This window comes from Rhipicephalus sanguineus, chromosome 6 (genome assembly GCF_013339695.2).
Source record: "Rhipicephalus sanguineus isolate Rsan-2018 chromosome 6, BIME_Rsan_1.4, whole genome shotgun sequence".
NCBI classification, from domain to species: domain Eukaryota; kingdom Metazoa; phylum Arthropoda; class Arachnida; order Ixodida; family Ixodidae; genus Rhipicephalus; species Rhipicephalus sanguineus.
In genome coordinates this window covers 86692462-86715318 of record NC_051181.1, presented here as the reverse complement: position 1 = coordinate 86715318, position 22857 = coordinate 86692462, and the positions used below count along the sequence as shown (strand labels likewise).

The following is a 22857-nucleotide window of genomic DNA, read 5'->3' as shown; positions in this document are numbered from 1 at the left end:
AATGTACATACATGGAATCGGGCGCGAATCATAAGGATGAAAGTGTCACGACACGACAGAAATAGATATATCGTGCCGTCATGTCGGGATCTAGTCAACCGCTGGTTGACCAGATCTGTATCCTCATATGACAGCATGATAAATCAAGCAGTCGGAAGCGACATTCTGTTGTGGACATTTGTAGTGCTAGACATGAAATGGGAGCATAAATGACGCTAAGGAAAACAGCAATGGGATGGTGGGCATGGTGGGCTTTTGTAAACCTGCATATTATTAATTTATATTATTTGTTGAAGAAAAACACTGTCGTCTTTAAATATAGATGTGGGTGGGCACCGCGAGGGCTCCTGCATATAAATAAATATTTTAAAGTTTGCGGTACTCTTTGTGGACCCGGAACTCAAACGAAATCTTTTTCGCACACCTCAGGCCGGAAAGGTCTGTTCTTTGAAATCAGTGCAGGGTTATCGACAAACAACTCCGTAGATTCAGCTTTGACAATGAGGATTATAATTGCACCTCCTATATTAATTTTTTTGGTCAATACCACGACATCCAGAGGTACGTGACAACCAGGTTAACATTTTCAAATCGAAAACCCGTCCTTGATACTCACCAGTGTGGTGACAATGAAGTTGTGGTACTCGTTAACGATTCCCATTCTTTGTGCCTGAAAATAGATTCTCATATTATTTGAGGGCAGACGATGTGTTTTTATATTAGTCAAGTGAGCGGGAAGACGTTTAGAATTTCGGTCTGGGATATTGATTGAAAGCTGATTGCGGAAGTGTCTCAAGGCAAACATACATGACACACTAGCAGTCACTGCGCAAATACAGATAGGGCCAAAAACACAAGAAAAATCTGAATTTCGCTGTCTATCTTGAACACGGAAAGTACACCAAGCACCACAAGGTAGGAAAAATACCAAAGTTAAGGTATATTTCAAAGGTATATTTCACTTTACTATTCCCTTAAATTAGGACGAGATAAATAATGACGAGGGATGATAATCAGAGATAGTTATTCTTTAGAGTGGTCGGTAGTTTAAACTCGGTGATTGGAAACTCGGTGATTGGTCCCTGCGTGGGACTAGCCGGGTGGCGCGGGGTCTCCCCTGCGTCTTCTCTGGACCCCAATAAAGTTTGCATCATCATCATCATCATCATCATCATCATCATCATCATTGGAAACTAGTGCCACAGCTTGCGGTATGGCTCAAATACTAAGTAAAAAAAGCCCACATTGAGATAATAAAAAAGAACAGGCTTTACTGCTATAAAAACATAACAGTTCCCTTACATGTCTCAGCAAATCTCCCAGCTTGTGCGTAGCCACGTCGAGCACAATGTTGCTTTCGCCATTCTTGGCGATCTCCCGCAGAACGATCCGAGGATCCGTCTTGTCCGGAAGTAGCCGCAGAGACACCGGAATAGGAAGACCGCCAGGCTGAGTCAAGTGTAAGAGGCCGCGCAGCCGCACCAACGCTGAGAATTCGATAGAGGAAGAAAAATGGTAATCGCTTCACTGATTCGGTGAGCCTTTGATAAAACTAGCATCGAGAAAAATACAGAAGCACGCATTCTGCGAAAGGCGGTTCTCCGTAACTCCTGAAATACGTACAACTGGCGCAGGCTGTCGCTACTGTTGCACGGCAGCAGAAACTTGGAGGGCGACGTGGTATCTTTGAAGGGCTGAACTTAAGCATTATAAAAAGCGCGACGGAACAAATGCAGAAGAAAGAGGCACGTAAACGGGACGGGCGCTTTAAAAGGTTGTCGAAGTGCGGGAAGCTACAAATGAAATAAAAAAAAGCAATGAACGCAACCTTAAGACTAAGTAGGACACGTGGAATATGTAAAGAGCATGACACGGGTGCAGCAATTTTTTTTAGTAGACTAAGAAATAACAGTAATAAAATAATAATATCTAGGGTCTAACGTCCCAAAACTGCTATATCATTATGAGGGACGCCGTAGTGGAGGGCTCCGGGAATTTTGACGACCTGGGGTTCTTTAACGTGCACCTAAACCTAAGTACACGCGCCTCAAACATTTTAGCCTCCATAGACTAAGAAATAAAGTCGGACAGGTCGTGTGATACGCGGATAAGGTGGTTGTTGTGAATTATAGAGTAATGTTGCGGGTGTCTGAGGCAAGAAGCAAGTTATCGAGGATTACGAATGATTGCGCGGTGTGGTAGGCTTGCAGACAAATCGTGATGTTGCTTGATGCGGAAAGGAGAACAAGAAGATCACATGACGGGATGTCATGGTCCATTACAAATATGAAATATGATGCTGCTAGTGATCATTTCAGATATGTTATAAGCGACTCAGAATATTCCACTTCTTTGAGTTCCGCAAATAGAGATTCGTGGGAAAGGTACACACAGAATAACTAAATTTATTGCAATATAATTCCAGTGACGATATTTCCAACAGATATACTGCAAAGTGGCTTGGTGCTCAGTTTTTTTTTTTCTTTATTTGTCCTAGTGGGGAGGTGATGGGACGAGCCTCACTTTGATCGCTTCACTTACGAGTTTGGGCGGCTTCTTGAAAGGCTCTTTTCTCGTGCTTTTATGAAAGCCGAGACTATATTTTTCTTGTTAAGGCGCGAATAAATAATATATGGCCACAAACTTCCGGGGAGCAGCTCTAAACATCTAATCAACGAAGTTAGGATGCTGCCAAATTCATGGAAACAAGAAAATAACAGAGTGCGATCTAATCACGGCTAAAGCTGCCAATGCGCTGCAAAAACAAAAATAATAACAAGCGTATTTGGCCCCTGCACTGGCTCACTCATCGGCATAGAGGCTTCGAGCAAGACCACAAGGTTTTGCCCGACGGCACGCAATCTTCAGAACTTACGTCCACTCATTGTGCACGTCTTCGCTGTGAAAGTGTATTATCCGACCCTTAACAGCAGCTTGTCCTACAATAATTTGCAAAAATGTGCGTTGTGATTTCGCTCCAGAAAATTCTCCACATACCCCAACTTTATCCTTTCACTCCGCGAATCGCTCCACCGTCAGAGAAAGCGCACTCTAATCCCAGATAAAATAAGGTGAGCGTGAAAACACGGACACAAGAGAAGAGGTCAGGACAACAAGAACACCGTTTGCGTTACCCTAATCTCTACTGCTGTGTCCTTGTCTGCACGCCTACCTGCTTTTATCATGAATCCTTACAATCTAGGTCAACTTTCTGTCTTAATAATACTCTAATCCCTCCGTGTGCGTCGCCTTCCACGCACTCTTTTCGAGGCGGATAAAGTCTCTACTGAATGCGCGACGGGGTGGTGCTTACATCATCCGCTATTTCGCCTGCGGCTTAAGAACCACATGCTCAGGGGACTCGGCAAAAGCGCTCTTCTGATCCCGCTTTCGTGCTTCGGGAGAGAGCGTTTAGATCTACAGGTCTGTGGACGGGCCAGGGAGACACTATTGGTTCCCGGATCACACTTGCGCAAAATCACAACTGCTATTTCTGTATATAGAGAGTGCATCGTGCTTGGGTTTTCACGTACGTAAAGAAATATTGTGCAATGAACGTTTAACAAAAAAGACAAAGATGCAAAAATCTGGGTCATAGACAACAGGAGTTCCAGAGGGCTGAGCCATTGTTGCTCATCGTAATTTGAGCTAGTTTGTAGGCTAGGACACTTATATTCTCATAAATTAAAAAAATAGCACCTGCGCATCTTCATGCCTGCATCTGTAAAGTATAATCATAGAGTCGTGGGCAGGCATGACGTCAGATAGTACGGCACTGATGTATCTTTTACTCCCGATGCGCTAAACACCTATACTCGTGCGAATACGCAATCACAATGCCTTATCAGGTTTAACGCAGAAGCTTGAGCGTGTTCGTAAAAAATTGGAAGGACCACAGTGCAATAGCAGACGAGGACAAAGAAGGGCGACACTGACAGCGCTGCCTTCTAGTACACTATAGCGCTGCCAGTGCCTCGCCCTTCTTTGTTCTCGTCTTCTATTGCGCTGTGTTCCGACGAGTGCCTTAGCGTGGTACTGTGTTAGACGAGTTGAAGCTTTGATGTTCGAGGTACCCAGCCCCAATGCAGCAAAATAATACTTTATTTACAACTTTCATATAAACATTGCGCCATACATATTCAACAACTACAATGTGCAGTACTTTCCCAAGCTTTTCGGCATCAGAACCAGGTACGAACCGCCATTAAGTAACAAAGACTCAGGCGCAGGCTTGCCACAAGCCTAGCGGGAAACATTCAAGAGCGACGACACAGAACGCCTTTCTCGTCCGATGTCTTACTTGGAGTATCTATTCATTGCTCGTCTATAAATCCATAGTTACCAAGTCTATGGAAAGCATGGACCCAAAAGATTTCCTCTAAGACTTCACGATCAGACTGTAAAGTGACTAATTATTCGCGTGTTTTATTTTCTAATGGATTGCCTGGTTCAAGGTAGAGTGGTCACCTGCGGTCTTCTAGTGGTTATAGTGCTCGACTGCTGACCCGAAGGATCGTGGGATCGAACCCCGGCAGCGGTAGGCGCACTTCGACATATGAGAAACGCTAGAGGCTCGTGTACTTAAAAGAGCGTGTCCTTGGACATGTTGGTAATTCATGTTTCATTTTTGAGCGCACAAGCGCACAAACCAACTAGGACGAAAAGCGACGCGCGCACAGCGCTGACTTCCAACATATGCGTTATTTTCCGAAGTTGTGTATATATATATATATATATATATATATATATATATATATATATATATATATATATATATATATATATATATATATATATACAGTACCACTACTAAGATAGTGAAATACACATATATATATATATGTGTGTGTGTGTGTGTGTGTGTGTGTGTGTGTGTGTGTGTGTGTGTGTGTGTGTGCGTGTGTGTGCGTGTGTGTGCGTGTTTGTGTGCGTGTACTACCACTGTGGAAAACAAAGCAAATGTTTGAAGTCAGCGCTGTGTCCACGTCGCTTTTCGTCCTTAATTGTTCGCTTGTGCGCTGAAAAGTGAAACCGTGTACTTAGATATAGGTGCACGTAAAATAACGCCAGATGGTAAAATTCCGGAGCCTTCCACTACCGCGTCGCTCATAACCATACCGTGGATTTGGGACGCGAAGCTCCAACAATTACTATTATTATAGTGCTCACCAATAAAGTAACAAACAGCAGCGAAATAGTCTAGTTTTGCGTGCACGCAGATACTGAAGAATTATTTCCGGATGCAAACGTAGGATTTGTAAACTTAGTGCAAGAGAAAGCAAATTAGTCTTTCCTTTCTCCGTATTGTCGCAATCATCATGATTCTCTTGCTAGGGAAGGTGTGGATCCATTCATACAAAACGAACGTACAATAAAATTCGTATATCATAATGGTGCAAAGTGTTTCGGAAGCGACATGTTTCAACCGTTCATTCTCTTCATTTGCGACACCAAGAGCAATCGACCCTTTATAAAGAAATAATTCACATGCATTGACGGAACCCAAGACATACTTTACCACCAAGGAATGTCTCGTCGCACATGCGGATACACATTAATTGGGTTACAGAACATCGATTTGAGGTGACCGCGAGAGCGATCCCATAAAGAAGATAGTGAAATACTAAGCTGCGCTTTGCCGATGAGGGTTCCGCGGTGTATACGTAAGAATATCAAGTGCCGAGAAAGCAGGCATAGATGAGTTTGTCTTATTAACCCATATCTGCCCAAGTGTCCTACATATAGGACGCTTCTTTGATGCACTCTAACATCGCTATTTCTTTAGCTGATGTCTAGGGCCACCTAGAGCACATCACGCAGGACTCATTCTCAACGTGTGCAAGCCTAGACATTGCTTGCTTTTCATGCTGCCGCGTGCCGACCGCTTTCTCCGGGCAAACGCATGGTTTGTGTAAAAGACGTCAGGGAGAGGTATAAGTGCAATGTCGCTGTGCACGTGAAATGTTTCACGGCTTACCACACCCGCACATAGCACCCCTAATGCCCAGTGTCCTATATGTATAGGACGGCTTGAAAAACAGTGTTGCGTTTACCTGGCAATGAATAAAGAACTCGTGCTTTCTTTTTAGGGTAGAAGTACACTTTTAGTGAAAGAAAATATTTGTTTTGTCATAATTTCTGCGTTTGGTGCATATATGGGTTAAAAGAATTGCGCCCTCTTTTCCGTATATTTGTCGCGGTAAGAATACCTGCGGGTGGATTTGTTTACGGTGACCAAAAAATCTGGCGAAATTTTTGAGATTTCGTGGAACCTTGTGGGCAGGCTACCAATGAGTGATCCGCAATAAAAAAAAGATATCAGCTGCCGCACTCACCTTCTGGATTTTCGTAGACAATAGTGAAGCTCTTCCATCGTTGAGCCTTCACCAAATCCTGGAGTGCGTTGTCCAATTCGAAGTGAGATGGCGCCATGCTAAGGGACGCCGAAGCCGCGTTGACGTCGGCGTTAGGCTGAAATTCCTGGGACAAGTACACGTGCGGTACACGGTGCCCAATGCAAGCGCTGCTGACCAGTGACGCCGGTTCTTGCTTGCGTGGTCCCAGCACTGCTACGACACCCTTCTCTAGGAGTCTGCACACTGCCTCGAGACAAGGAAACAAATGGTATTGGCGCTATCTAATTGCCGCAGGGCAGTCTTGAACTCGGGGTAACAAAGCACCAAGCGGATTACGGAGACATCGACCAGAGTGGCTCCGCAAATTCATTGTCCGCCCTGACCACTATCCCGTAGATCGATTGCACGTTTACAGGTACGTACATAACGTGCAAATACAATCTATATTGAAGGAGTAATTGCCTAATGTTTTACAGAAGAAGGTGGACACCAGAAAAAAGGCGTAGCCAACGCACCACTGGGCTAACACCTGTAAATAGGACCTAAGTGGGTTAACATGCATCAGTGCGCTGTTGATAAAGGCAAAAACGGCATTTGCTTGCTTTTTTTGAACATGTTATACCTGTTTATATGTTGAAGGAAATATAAAGGTATATTGTGTTTTCGCTGGCATATCCGACGATTTCGCGATGAGCTTCTGCTCTGCTCTCCATGTCATGGAATGTGTATATATATATACATATATATATATATATATATATATATATATATATATATATATATATATATATATATTGTGATGACGAAAAGCGGCACCGACGCTGGCGCGCGGGCGGCTACGGCGAAGCAGAGAAAGATGAAGTTTAGATTAGAACAGCCGGCCTATTGAACAGGCGTTGTGTCTATGTGTCTTGTTTCTCGGCATCACAATGGCGCAGCCTCCGACGTCAGTCGAACCTTGAAGCGGAAGCCACGTGTCCTCGAGGGTCATCGGCAGCGCGGGTCTATCCATCTAAGGAACGCCGTCCACGCTTCCTCTATCATGGACTCCACGACTCGACCGCTGCTGCAGCTACTTATCGAATCATGCGCGGACGGCGTCCATGCCTCTTCGGTTGTTCCAGCGTACGACCTTCCAGGAACCTTGCTACCACTTTCGCCTGTGAATCCCCACGGTCTCCTGTCGTCTGGGAACGTCTCATACGTTTCCCGTGACATGCACTCCGTGCCCAGGACTGCCCCAACGCGTGAGCACCCAAGGGATGCCGTTCAGGCTTCTTTGGACGTGGATGTTGCCGTCGGGCGTATTGCTACCGCCGCATACTCCGCGGACGTGAGCTCTCGCGCTTTCTGCGCCTCATCCGAGAGCGCCGCGGAGCTGTTCTGTGCCATCGCACACCTCCGCGACGAGATTAACGGCTGGATAGCGCCGTGCTCCGAGATGTGTCCGGCCGCTATACCTTCATTGTGCACATTGGATGCCCTTTTAGCTGAAGCTGCCTCACAAGACCAGGAAAAGACCTCACCCGAGAGCCGCAGAAAGTTCCTCAATGCCCTCACGGAGCTTTCATACCAACTTGGCTGCTTGGCGTCGTCATGCTCCGGAGTTTCGGCTGCCGTATCACCATCACCGGCTGCCTGCGAACTACCGGAGTTCCGCGGCTTCCAGGACGACGCCGACCATTGGGTGGCCACCGTCAACGCTCTTGGAGCTCGCCAAGCGTGGACGGACCAACAGAAATGGTGCGTGGCAATTGACCGCCTTCGGAATGGTGCCGCGGCGTGGCATCGATACGAAGGCGTGCAGCAGCAGTCCTGGGCGGAATGGAGCAACAAGCTCATAGCTGCTTTTGGACGGAATCTTTATAACTCCTATGCGAGCACCGAGTCCAACCTGACTGCTACCGAGGATGAAACTAAGGAGGAGGACCACCTCGAGGCTGCAACTGTGCATTGTAGCTCACCGGCAGGCAGTTTGACAACCTGTCCTGGTACGCACATACCTCAGAAACCAGGCGCACCACTTCTTGCATCAGTATCTGACACCATACCATCCCGTATAGACGCCGAGACCACACCCCATTCACAGCGGCCGCCGACGCGGCCTCTAAGCTGGTCAGCACTAGAGAGCACGGAGCCGTCGGCCTGCTGTGGGACGTCAGTTTCCTCGCAACAAGTTGGAAGCGATGAACGAACCGCCACTCCAGATTCGACCCTCACTGGGAAGTCACAGCCCCGGAAATCGCGGCAGTCATTGGCCGAGTGTGCGAGCGTTTCACTTGCAGAAGCCAATGCAAGTCGTTCGGACAGTCACCACAGAGCAAAAAAGTACGGTGATATTGAGGGAGAGGCTGCTCTGTCGAATCACGACGATCCCGCCCCGCTGCCTGTCCGAGTTCGCACGCGTTCGGCGTTGCGCAAGTGTTCGCCGGCTTTGCACGCAAACGCAGATAAAGACCAGAGCGTCAAGCTGAGGCGGCACAGCGAGTGTCTGCTTGGCGTGCGACGACCGCTGCATCACAGCCAGGGTCGCCCACCAGACCCACTTACGGCAGATCGACGAGCCAAGCCGCATCGTTGCAGGCAACGTCGACTACCGCGAAAGAGCCAATTTCGTCAACCAAAGACATACGAGCCAGCTTCCCGTGCAATGTCGCAGTATGGCCGAGACCAACCTTCAAAGACAGCGTCCGCAAAGTTTCAGGCTAAGCCCCAGCGTGGTCGAGACCGGCTACAGCGATTCGACCAGTGTCGCCCACCAGAGGCTCTTCGGGCAGGTCTCCCAAACAAGTTGCAGCGTGGTCGAACCCGACCACCGCGATGTAGCCAAGACCGCCCACCGGAGACATTGTCGGATGGTCCGCGAGTCGCAGTCATGGCCGAGTGTGATGACGAAAAGCGGCACCGACGCTGGCGCGCGGGCGGCTACGGCGAAGCAGAGAAAGATGTTTAGATTAGAACAGCCGGCCTATTGAACAGGCGTTGTGTCTATGTGTCTTGTTTCGCGGCATCACAATATATATATATATATATATATATATATATATATATATATATATATATATATATATATATATATATATATACAGGATGTTTCAAGAAATGGTTGTAACCTGCTAAAAAAATCCGGCTGATCCCACGCACTGTGGGAATCGATGTAATGTGAAGCAGTCAGCAAAGAGCTGCATACATCACGTTGTTTGTCTTTGAGCCAAATTAAATCATTCATGCCATGGCATCTAGTCCACCATATATCGCATATTTGCCATGCACGCATGCATGCACAATCTAGTATGCACCATGCCAATGAAACGCATATTCTGGTATATACAATGCATAACCTGTCGTTTATGTTCATCACGCATTCGTGTCATGCCATACCAATTTTGGTACATATCCAGTTAACAAAATGACCGGAAGCGCACCATGACAGTGGCATGTAAATCATACCGTACATGACGTGCATAACATGAGTCAAGACCTCTCAGTTAAGTTCGTCATGCAGTCACATCGCGCAATACCTATTTTGGTGTATATCAAACGACCGTAATGGCCGCGAGTGCATCGTCAGTAGAGCATATAAATCATGCCATACATGACATGCATATCATGGTTTTTCATGTTACCACCTGTCACTAATGTTCATCATACAGTCACATCGCGCAATACCAGTTTTGGTGTATATCAAGCTAGCGAAACGGTCGCGAATGCACCATGAGCATGGCATGTAAATCATGCCGTACATGTCACACCTGTCATGATTTTCATGTTACCACCTTTCATTTACGTTCATCATACAGTCGCGTCGCGCAATACCAATTTTGGTGTATATCAAGCTAGCGAAACGGCCGCGAATTCACCATGAACGCGGCATGTAAATCATGACATACATGACATCATGTCACGGTTTTCATGTTGCCACCTGTTATTCATGTTCGTCACACAGTCGCGTCGCGCAATACCAATTTTGGTATATATCAAGCCAGGAAAACGGCCACGAATGTATCCTGAGTGTGGCTTGTAAATCATGTCGTATATGACTTGCATGTCATGATTTTCATGTTACCACCTCTCATTTACGTTCGTCATGCAGTCGCGTCGCGCAATACCAATTTTGGTGTATATCAAGCAAGCGAAACGGCCACGAGTGCGTCATGAGAATGACATGTAAATCATGTCGCGCATGTCATGATTTTCATGTTACCATGTCTCATTTACGTGCGTCATACAGTCGCTTCGCGCAGTACTAATTTTGGTGTACATCAACCTAGCGAAGCAGCCGCGAATACATCATGAGCGTGGCATGTAAATCATGACATACATGTCATGGATGTCATGGTTTTCATGCTACCACCTGTTATTCATGTTCTTCGTGCAGTGACATCACACAGCACCAATTTTGGTGTATATCAATCTAGCGAAACGACCGCGAGTGCGCCATGGGCGTGGCATGTAAATCATGTCGTACATGACATGCATATCATGATTTTCATGTTACCACGTGTCAGTTATGTTCGTCATACAGAAATGTCTCGTCATACCGGGTTTCGTATATATGCCTTCATTTAAACGACCATGTCATGTAAATCATGCTGCACATGACATGCGCGTCATGATTTGCATGTTAGGACCTGTCATTATGTTCGTCATGAACCTTGTCACGCCGTACCAATTTTGGTATATATGAAATTAACGGGACGTCCGCAAGAGCCCGAAGGCCGTGGAATGTAAATCATGCTATTCATGACATGCGTGTCACGATTTTCATGATGTGACCTGTCAATCATGTTCGTAATAAGGCCATGTTATGACACACCAATTTTGGTACATATCCGATGAACGAAACGGCCAGGAGAGCACAAAGTCGTAGGCGGCTAGATAGATAGATAGATAGATAGATAGATAGATAGATAGATAGATAGATAGATAGATAGATAGATAGATAGATAGATAGATAGATAGATAGATAGATAGATAGATAGATAGATAGATAGATAGATAGATAGATAGATAGATAGATAGATAGATAGATAGATAGATAGATAGATAGATAGATAGATAGATACGCTCAAAGTCGCAGAAGTTCGCTAAGAAATGCTTCGCATTTAAAATCAGGAAAATGCGATATTTGCTCGGGGCTTTAAGAATTGCTTTTTCTGTAGCGGCAGGAATCTTAAGGGAGTTATGGACATCATTTAGGACAGTAATTAAGAAAGTTATATTAATTACATTTTTAATTAGTGGAGTTAGGTGACTGTGTCAAATGGGAGAATTAAAGTTCTTCATGCGAGGAACCCATCCGAGCCTTGAGATTTCGAAAAAGCGTCCTCCAGTTGTGGCGTAATGAAATTCAACAAAATTCAACGGCTTTCAACAGCGAAAGCTTTCGAATTCGGTTGAGTTTCATTACTTCTTAATTATCACTAGAGGCCGCTTTTTCGAAATCTCAATGTTGGGATGGGTTTCTGGCACGAAGAACTTCAATTCCCCAATTTGACGCAGTCACCTAAGTCCACTAATTTAAAAGTTAATTAATTTACCTTTCTTAATTACTGTCTCAAGTCATGTCTCTAACCATCTTACCATGCCTAGCGCTACAGAAAAAGTCATTCACTCATTTTGGACGTCTCACAAGAATATGGCAGTTGCGTTCTTCCATGTTTCTGTTTAGGTTTCGCCATTGAATTTGGTTGAATTTCATTACTTCGTAATTATGACCAGATGCGACTTTTTCGAAATCTCAAAGTAGGGTTGGGTTTCTGTCATGAAGAACTTCAATTCTCTATTTTGACCCAACCACCTAACTCCACTAATTAAAAAGTTAATTAATTTAACTTTTTTTAATTACAGTCACAAATAATTTCTTTAACCATCTTCAAATCCCTGCCGCTTCAGAAAAACCAATTCTGAAGGCAGCAATCAAATATCGCATTTTGCTGATTTTTTTAGAAGGTTGGACACATTTCTTGAAACACCCTGTCTATATATATACATAGCGGCCTCGTTATCTTGCGGAGAGAAAATATTTAGTCTACTCATTTCTGACTGCGCGAAAACGCAGCCCCAGATGGGCAACATGTACTCATGCAACCTGCACCGAGAGTTCTCCAATCGGAAGATCTCATCACCGTCCCGAAAGGCGCGCCGATAATACAGCTGGCTTATGGTAAAGCAGTAAACACTGTCGTAAATGTGTAGAAAGCAACCGCGAAAGACCGGCAATGGCAGCGAAACCAATAATAGGAATATACACCGGTGTATGGTTTTGCAAGGAGTATACGCGGCTGACGCATAGAGAAATTAAAGATCCGATGGCCGTTCGTGGCTCAGGGTCTCGTTCACTGGGCCTAGCTCACACATATTGCTTTCGCAAGCACGGACGTCATTATTGGCAGTTAAACTGCAATTTACCTCGCACCAATTCACCGCCGAAGTTGCCACTTTTTATACTTCTTCGTTTCGACACCGACTGCTGCACATCGCGCCACTGGAAGCAGCTGCGCCTGCCATAGAAGTCGTGACTCAAGAGAAGCAGTTATTCTTAAGAGCATCACGCTTTCGCGTTCGTAAAAACTGCGCCTAGCTATGACGCCTAGCTAGCCTTATATAGCATGGCATAGCATATCGAAGCATAAAGAGAAACATTTTAATGAAAAGCTGGAGATGTTTTCCTGGCTAGTCGCCTGACATGCTACTCCAGGCGCTGGTTGATGACTATCATTGATGACTATGATATATACACGGATAAACGCATAACACATGCAGCCGCACACACGCAGACTACACTGTTTACAATGTTTCGTTCAGGCTCGTGGCCCGCAAGAAAGTCAACAGCGCTTTCGCGGTGCCAAGAGCACAGGTGCGGCTTTGGCATGGGCCCAGCATATGTCGAAACTCTAAGCACGAGCCCTGTTGACGGTGTAAGACCACCTTCAGAGACTGTCGCTCTGATGCGTATCGCTTGCATTCACAAAGAGCATAATTCCGATCTTCTGGGACGCTGCACTAGACGCACATTGGTGAGTGCGACAGTTTAATTTTGCTCCTAAATTAGTATAGTGTACGCGACGTTTAGTCCGATGCGGTGCAAGCATGTTTCCTCTTGTCTGTTTAGGTCTCACGGCATATCCTGGTATATTATAGCAAGGTGTGGGAAAGGGAAGGGAAAGTGAGGAGGAGTGGAGAGGGTATTATAGCGTAGCCATGTATAGTATGTTATATCAAAGTGGGTGTGAAATGAAAGTGAAGGGAGGGGGAGTGATGTTAGGGTGAGGAAGAGGGAGAGAAGGGGAGAAGGTAAAGCATAGCATAGTCTAGGAGCAGAGCATAGGAAGAGTTTTACAGTAGAAGGTGGACAGCGTAGTCAACGCACCACTGTGCTAACGCCGGTAAACAGGACCGAAGTGGGTTAACATGCTCCCCCCCCCCCTCCCGCTCTCTGGATCCGCAACTGATTTAGTCCAGACTACTTCGAGAGCGCTCTTCCTTTAAGGTTATGCCAATGTCACTCCGCTTAAGATTGACGCAACACTCCGTTTTGTTTACGTTCAGGGAAACGAAATGAACAAAGAATAGGGAGCAACATCTGAGACGGTGGGTAGTGACAAGAAATGCTGTCGCAATTTCTGTGGATTTCTTAGGTTTCTGTGACATTCAGCTAAAAAAAATAGAACGAAAAAACGAACTCTGCACTTGTACCACTTATTAAACTGACCTGCCGGCGGCCTTGGACTTAACGCGCTCTTTGAGAGCAGGCTGTGTCAGGTTGGACAGTGTGTTCCCTCAGTAAATCATTGCTTTGTTCTTCTCTGCTCAGAGTGCCAGAATGGAATTGCTTCAAGTCGACCTCTCACAACAACCTCTTTCGTTGCCTCACGTTCTTCGGCACATTCGATGCCCCAAAGCAACGACCATTTTTACACAAAGCGGGGTAAGCAGACACCGGTGAGAAACACTGAAATAGCCGAAGCATTACTTATTCCTCGTCTTCCTCACTTGCCTTTCTTCGAGTAACAACTACCACAAAACAGCTCGCAGGCGCTCGAATCGTCTGAGATTTACGTCCTAGGCCGCGCTCTTTTCCGTCTTTCAATGTGAGGGCGCACTTGAATTTGTAAGAAGAAAGGCACCGACTTTTCTCGGCGTTGAGCCATCCCTAAAAGAGGAAGTGTGTCAAGAAAACGGGGAGCCAATATTTCACGACCCTGCGAAAAGTAAACAAAGCGCCTTCAGCATCGCGGCTGATGTGTACTCTAATATTGGGAGTTTGTTGAAACTGCCCGAAAGGGTGTATCCCTTGCAAAGACGCCATGTTCATATTGATCAAAGCAGTTGCCAACATTCCAATAGCATGAATGACAGTCTACTAAGATTTACATTGTAGTAATATTTGTTCATACATCATCTAAAACTTATTTATTTTCTTAGAATGAAGAATAAAGTACAGCGCGAAAACTGCTTTGCGTAAAGTGATTTTAAATACGACGTCCAAAGGCTTTCTCCTTACACTAACATAAATAGCAGTTTAATGATGCCGTCAGAAATGCTCTTATTTTTCTATTAAGAATATCAAAAATTCGCCGTCACAATATAGTATTATTACTATTGAGTTAAGATGCGAAGTCGTGGGACATTCAACCAGTCCCGCACCTCTGAAAATTTTATGCCATTTTTTATGCCATATTATATTCAAGTGAAATGAGATTCCAACGTCCTGTTTACTTTTGTTGGTGATGCCTACAGCTATGTCACACGACCGAAGCGCACTTTTATTTATTGTTTTTTTGGTAATTTAGGTCCATTAATTTTCCTCACCGTTGGAATGAGATAATATTTCACCACAGCATTGCCAATAACGACAATTTAAAAAAAAACCTATACTAAGAGCGTGTAATGAAGTCCCCAAAGCTATACACGAGAAGGCAGAAACGGCAAGCTCAAATTCTTTCTTTATGATAACTTCAGGCGGAAAGCTGATGCGATGACGATGTTGTACGAAGATTTCCTTTTCCCCGCTAGCAGTGTGGCCGCAGTTTTTTAAGCTAGCATCCTCGATAACGACAGTTACGATGTTTGCATTGAATACAGTTGGGGAGCTTGCAAAATTGCCCTTGTGAGCAAAAGTCTGATATTGTGTTGTTGTGATTTTCCTTCACGCTGCACATTTATTAAAAATAAAATATCAACTACTGGCGTCAAAATTCTAACGACCCGCAAGTGGTGCGCCAGTCATAGCAATACCGCAAAATATTTTTCCTGATCTCACCCTCACAACAATCCTTGCGTGTGACGCATGCCACGAGTGCAGTTTGTACTTTAAAGTTCGTATCAACGGACGTAGTACATATTCAATGCTTCGCGTGACGTGCAGATAATGTCATTTAACACCAGGACATGCAATGCATGTACGCAGCTAAAGTTCACTGCATCTTGGTGAAACCTATGTACTCGAAAACAATGCATACGCAACTGCTGCGCCTCTCGTCTTCACTCCTGCGTTATTCGATGGCCTTTTCAAAAGTCCAGCATATAAAAGTGCAAAACCTAGTGGAACGGCATCGTTATATTCAAGTAGTCAGACCACTTAGGAGTTTGAAACTGCGAGCATTCACCTTTCTTTGCCGATCGAAAGGTGTCTTCTGGATCGAGCCTCTCGATGGCCAGACTGAGGTGCGGTGCTCTGCTTGAAGCGGCAGCCACCTCGTGGGTCCCAGTATTACCAGCCATTGCCGTTGGCGGCTCTCCGTCGTCGCTGGCGTTCAGGTTGGCTCGGTCGAGCATTTGCCACAGGTGCTTCTCTTCTTCGGATGAGCCAGCATGGTCGTAAACGACACCTGTGCACAGAATAACATTGCTGCTGTTTGTTACAAGAAAAAAACAAGAAAACAATGAGAGAAGACAATTTTTGGCATAACAATAACTCGTGAATATGTTTTCCTTGCAAACTCGACAGTTTAAATTACTTATTGAATCAAGGCATTGCCTGGTATAAAACAACAGCGAAATGCACAATAGAAGTAAACGTTAGGAATTTTTACATGGCTGAAATATTCTCCCGGCCTCGATCCCTCCCTTTTATTTAGCCTATAGAAAAGGTCTTGAAATAGAAATGAAATTACTGAGTGTGGAGTTATAAAATATAAGAGAGAAATGAAGGATGCGTTTTTGCCTCATCTGAAGTGTCTCACTGAATCTATTCCAAAGTGACCTGCCTTAAATTTCAGTTTCCGCAACTCCTGGGTGATTTTTAAAAATGGAAGCGGAAAATGATTCAGATCAACGCTGGGAAAAATTCCGCACCTGAGCTATTGCTTCTTTGATTCCGCAACATTTCATTTGCTTGCAGATGAGGTAACAATTCCCCAGAATGATGTACACTTTCTGTAGTTGCCTTACGAGCTAATTTTGTTGTGCATCGAAGAATATGCGCGGAATGTCTCTTCTATTTTGGCCTGCTACAAGTGTGAATTCGAGCGAATAGCGCAATCTCTTTCGCGTTTGTGGGAATTTATTTATTGACCTCAGAAAACCAGTTACGTCCCTCAGTTCAACGACTGTCCTGCATTTCACTGTATTGTATACAAATAAACACAGTCCGTGCCGATTTTGTGAATGCGATTATGCTACGGGGTGAGCAGCATGCTGGCCATTCTGTGTCGGGAACTCGCTCAGTAACGCATATTTTTATCGGTGTTCCAGTAATGGATATTGCGTAACTGAAGTACTCGATTTATTGCTATACTGTGAGAAACATGTTCATGATGGTGAAGAGCTAAAGGAAACAAGAGAGAGAGAGAATTTATTTACAGAAAGGCAGAGAGGTCGGCCTGAGCTATAGTTTGCTCTGGCCTGCTACTCTACACTAGAGTGACCTAGAATAGGGGGAGTGTCCAAAGCGCCGGCTCCCGCGTGGACCTTTTGCCGTGAACTCTCGCGCCGCGCCGCTGCTGCGCCGGACCCGTGGATTTTCCGCGCTCGGGAAGCGCGCGGAAAGCGAGCGGCGTCTGCTACGCGCTGTAGTTTTTTGCGCCGCGTTTCCACACAGGGCACTTGAAGTCTACTTAACTTCAGTAATGCGGTGCGGAATGAAGCTTATCCATCTTTAAGCGTTGTGTTAGTGCTGGGGCAACAACAGAATGCAAAAAATCATGTGTCAAGCGGCATCAGTGTGGTATAGGTCTGGTCATAGAGTTCGAGAACGTTGGTGCGTGTGTAAAAACGCGCAAAACGGACACGCACAAGCAAAGAACGAAAAAAACCCTATTCGCACCAGTAATCGGGCAATAGCATCACGCAGGCACGAATTAAGAGTAATAATAAAAGTAACTTGCACGCGCAGTCAGCTGAAATACTTGCTCGCAGTGACTTCACGAGCTTTTTACTCATAGTCGCCACTGGTTTGCTAGCCATATGCACACCGCTTTATTTGACAATTCATTAGCCTGCACAATGCATTAAGTTGGGCTAGTTGGTATTGATTGTATGCTTCCATATTGCTAGCGAACACGCACAAAGGACGACATAGAAAGAGACAGGACAACCGCTACACTTCAACGTCTAGCGGTCAATGTACGTTGGCGGGGAACAGAGAAAGAGAGAAATAGTAGAGGCTGTCGAAATTCACAAGGCGGGTGACACATGTGTCAGCACTCCGTCCATCGCGTTGTCGAAAAGAGAACTGGACTATCTGTGTAAGAAGAAACCACGCGCGAACTGGCGGTATCGATAGGCGACGGAGAATTTCTTTTCTTTTTCTTTTGGTGGATAAACTTTGTGACGTGGCACCTGCGTGTGCGCAAAGAAATGCATTGTGCCCTTCATGTCGATTAAAAAATCAGTTGAAGTCTAGCGGTTGTCCTGTCTCTTTCTATGTCGTCCTTTGTGCGTGTTCGCTAGCAATATGGAAGCCTCCACAAGCTCTTTATTGTGTGCGGAGCACACCGGGAAGACGCAAAGCAAACAAAAAAAGATAAAAAGAGTAGAGACGGCCATACGACCGCAATGCTGTTGGCTTATTTTTGTTTCTTAGGTAGCGAAAGGCAATGCCAGGTAAACTGACCTTATTCCACAAGTTTTTGCATAAAAGGCGTAATATAGAAAATGCTTTACAAATATCCAGATATCATGAAACAAAAGATTAAGTTGCAAATGCCCCCATTCTTGCTGTACAAGCTGCCTGAACGAAAATACGGTAAGAATATATATATATATATTATCGCATGTTGCATTGGATCGCTGAACGTCAGTATGAAACGTTCGCGCGAGAAGCGTGCATTGCTTCAAGCCTTCACCATACGAAATGAAAACAGTTTCAAACAACTCATTCTCAACTTCGATGTTTTCACGGCTCTCGGAGATTAGCGTTCGCCCGGTTCAGAGACTTTACGAAAAGACGTGGACGAGTAGTTACATAAAATACAATTGTTTCTGCGGCAGTTGAGTGCGCGCCAACAGGCACCCGACCGCTATTTCCCGCTTTTTCTTGATGACCTCAGTATAGCGTCCACCACAATTTCGTGCTGAAGCTCCGGAGTACTTAAATAGCGAGTCTGCTCATCTCTTGAATAAATATAAAGAGATGACTAGACGGGTAAAGCAAGCCTCTTTTGTCCCGCAGACGCGTGCAATCAGCTGTTCTGAACTGAGAATCACGTTTGTTTTCGGGCGATCGCTCGTAACATGAAGTGAGGCATACACGATGTTGCACTGTTATCGTTTCATTTTCTTTTATTGTCTTTTTTTTCACGCTAAAGCCTTAGATGCCTCATCAAACACGAAAATTGACCGTCGGCGTCCCGCGTAGCCAACGCGAGTGATGCACAATATCATCACGCGATGACGTCTACAGAACTTGTGACGTCACTATGACGTCATATGGTGACGCCATCACATGACATGGTCGCTTTCCATTGCCTCCGTGATCGGCCCCCGATGTAGGCAATGTAAAAGCAGGTGAGGTGCAGAAAGCTTGCAATGCCTTCGATCCTGTGGGCAGTCCGAAACCACGTTATGTGCAGAAAGCTTTCGGAGAGTGGCGAGGGAGGATCAATGCATCGACTGACGAAAAAGATGGCTTTCGTTTTCGAGTCGTCTCAGGCGAATGCATAAGGGACCATGTTTTTTTTTCATGTAATTTTTTCGCATACATTTTACCTACGCGGTCAGTTCTTCAGTATGTATGGGTAAGTCTAACATGTTGACATCAATATTGGTGACCACCACGTTTTTTTGTAACCTGACGGAAACAAATCGTCAGATCACACATCGTCAGAATCATTTCTGGCTGAAAGCGGGTTTTCGCGCCATACACCATATTAGTATTGTTTGTCGTTACGCAAATGGTAAGCATGTCTAGTTAGTGATGCCATGACCTATCGGTCGTGTTGCGCATACGTACATTCGTGCGCCTCCGTGTCAATTTTCGTGTATACAAAGTGAACGAGAAGCGGGTTACGCGAGTAATTTTTTACTTTTGGTACCGCGGCCACGCCGACTGACATATTCGGCTTCGCATGAAATTGCGTGAAACAGCATAGCGCCGGAGGCAGCCTTGTAAAACAAATCGAATGCACGAAATAAAAGATAGGATATGAAGGGTGCAAACGCGTTAGCATGCATGAGCTAGTTACTACGTGCATACGTGCTACGTTCTCCTGGTTATCTCCAGTTTATTCTCTCCTGCAGCAAGTTTACGTTCGTCATTCCACCCGAAAGTAAGCTAAGCGCCTTTTCTCACGATGAAGTGTGCGCAGGATGCGTTCCTCAAACAGCCGCGGAAGTGTGGACCAATGCGGTGACAAATCAGCTGCAAGGATATATACAAAAACCCCATTTCAAAACACACAAACGCGTTCTCTGTGTGATGAGTCGCTGCAGTATTATGTTACAGTGACGCAGTATTAAAGTTTGCCCAAATTTCCACAATTTTAGCTAATAGCGGCCAAAATATCACGCTCGTAGCAGACGCTCGCCGCTTTGACGCGGCTTCCGCCGAGGAGAAAGCCCACGGGTCCGGCACGGCAGCGCCGCGGCGCGGAAGTTCACCGCAAAAGGTCCTCGCACCTCCCATGTATTCGCGCGGCGCTTTGGACACTCCCCCTATTCTAGGTCACTCTACTCTACACTGGGGAGGGGGGACAGGGGAGCGAAAGAGTGATGAATGACGATGGTAAGGTAGGGAGATGAGAATATAGTTCGTGACGCTGGGGCAAATCTAAAGACGTGCATCCAGTCCAGTGGCTTGTAAGAAGGCTACGACTGCTTCTATGACCACACTTGTGCTGCTGACGTCAGGCCAAGGACCTAACACAACCTCATCGGTTAAAGGCCTACTATGATACTGCCCAATCGATGAGATCAGTTTTTGTCGTTCTCGTGCGTACGCTGGACAGGCGCAAAATATATGTTGAAGTGTCTCTGGTATCCGACAATGACCACAATCGGGACCTGTGTCACTGCAGCCGATCAAGTGGGCATAGCGTCTTGTGAATGCCACACCAAGACGAATGCGGTGAATGATGCATGTCATATTTCGCTTCAGCTTGTGAGGCATACGAAACTTCATTTCTGGGTCCCATTTATGAAGCCGCTTGTGCCGGCGTTCTGGTTTGTTCCAGTGCTCCGAAGTGTAGGTGCGCATTACTTGCCGAAGTAAGGCGTTAGTGTCTGCTCGCGAAAACGCAATGCACACTTCCGGGGCATTATGTAAAGCTGTTTTAGCTTCGGTGTCAGCCTTTTCATTCCCCATCACGCCACAGTGAGCAGGTATCCACTGGAATGCTACATGATGTCCATTTTTCATAGCATTGCCAAGAAGCTCAGCAATTTCTATCGATAAGGTATAATACGGGCCTTGTATCATGATGCAATCGATGGTTTGGAGAGCAGCTTTGGCATCACAGAATATCGTCCATCTTCGAGCGGGCTCTGCGGAAATGAATCGTATTGCTTCCCGAATAGCAACAAGTTCCGCAGCAGTTGAAGTGGTCTTGTGATCCAACTTGAAACTTCTAGCGACGGTCATTTGCGGAATGACAAAGGCTGCGGCGGAAGCACGTGAGGTGGTAGATCCATCAGTGTATACGTGTGCCGCACCACCATACATTGTATAAACGTGCAGGAGGGTAAGTTGCTTTAGGCCGATAGATGGTACCAGGGACTTCTTCGTAATCCCAGGTATCTGAAGCCTAACAAGCGGTCTAGGCAGAACCCACGGAGGTGTCACAGGAATAGAAGTTGGAGAGAATCTTGATGGCATAATGTTCTCGTGTCGCGATAGAGCTCTAGAATAACAGCAGTCTGGGTGGGTAACAGGGAGTGCTGATAGGGGATGTTGCCTGTGTCGGGTCAGCAAGCGAAGATGGACTCGAAGGGGCTCGCAGAGCCTATATACATCCATGGGACAAGCCCGAGCTTCGGCGATAGTACCATTGGTTGATGTGCACCGTGGCAGGCCCAAGCATGTGCGCAAACCTTGAGCTTGGATGCTTTCTAGCGTGCGCACACAACTAGGTTTCATGTTGGAGAGCACGGGCATGCTGTATCGTAAGTATCCTACGAATAAAGATTGGTACAGTTGTAGGAGAGCAGCCTCCGGCGGACCCCATCTTGCTCCTGCCAAGAACCGAACCACGTGGACAAAACTTTTCAGCTTTGTCTTCATAGCAGCGACGTGTTTAGACCACGATAGACCACAAAGACTTGAGATATCTTTACGTGTGTTTATTTTATGTGGCCTCGCGGCTACGGGGATGGCGGCAAGAAACGTAAATATACACGTTATCTCAAATTCGCGAACTCTCGATATAAGAACTTTCGGCTCCATGGCGAAGTAAAACCAGCAACCACCACGTAAGAAAAAGAGCACGATATTGTGTGCATACATATATACAGGGTGTTTCAGCTAAAAAGCACCAAGTAATAAAAATATTAAAAATAGGTGCTACGCATCCCCAATCAGCGCAGTATTGTTCTGAGTCATACAGAGGCCGTCAGAATATTTTCTCCAACCCCCCAAGCTCGGTAATTAACAAAGATTGCTTAGTGAACTTTTTAACTAGTAACTCTAGAGAAAACTTTTCGATGCAAAAGTTGTAACACTTGTTCAGAAACATCGAATTTTTTATTCTATGCTAAGGTAACTCCCCTGTTTAATTTTTTTCCGGCCTTTATTTAAAGCGCGCGAACATTAAAAAATGCCACGTGACTGCCGCCGAACGCGCGGCGCTTTTAGTGCCCCCAAATGTAAGTTGAACGAATTATCAAAGGCTGCCCCACGCACGAAGGTCGATTGAGCAGGCTACCGGTGACTGTGGTGGACGCTAAATGGTTATAGGGGGCGTTCGGTCCAAAGAAAAAAGAAGCCTACGAAAGAGCGGCCGCCATGTGTGAGTGAATCTTTTATCTCGGTCCTTCATCGCGCTGTAACCCTCGCCCCTTCCAATGCGTTTCTTGATTGGTGCGAAAAGAAAAGAAAAAATGCCTTCGCTGCATCAAATGCTGC

At 45.6% G+C, this 22857-nt stretch overlaps 1 protein-coding gene across 1 annotated transcript in view; it reads right to left on the bottom strand.

Moving 5' to 3' along the window:
- The window catches only part of LOC119397397 (glutamate receptor ionotropic, kainate 2), a 44569-nt gene extending 22678 nt beyond the window's left edge, over positions 1 to 21891 (bottom strand). Inside the window, exons 1-5 of the mRNA XM_049416552.1 lie at positions 21828 to 21891; positions 15968 to 16189; positions 6336 to 6599; positions 1303 to 1487; positions 617 to 670 (exon numbers count right to left, since the gene is read on the bottom strand). Of these exons, the coding sequence (XP_049272509.1) occupies positions 617 to 670; positions 1303 to 1487; positions 6336 to 6599; positions 15968 to 16189; positions 21828 to 21891 (789 nt within the window). The remainder of the gene's footprint in view (positions 1 to 616; positions 671 to 1302; positions 1488 to 6335; positions 6600 to 15967; positions 16190 to 21827) is intronic.
- Positions 21892 to 22857: the final 966 nt, after the last annotated feature.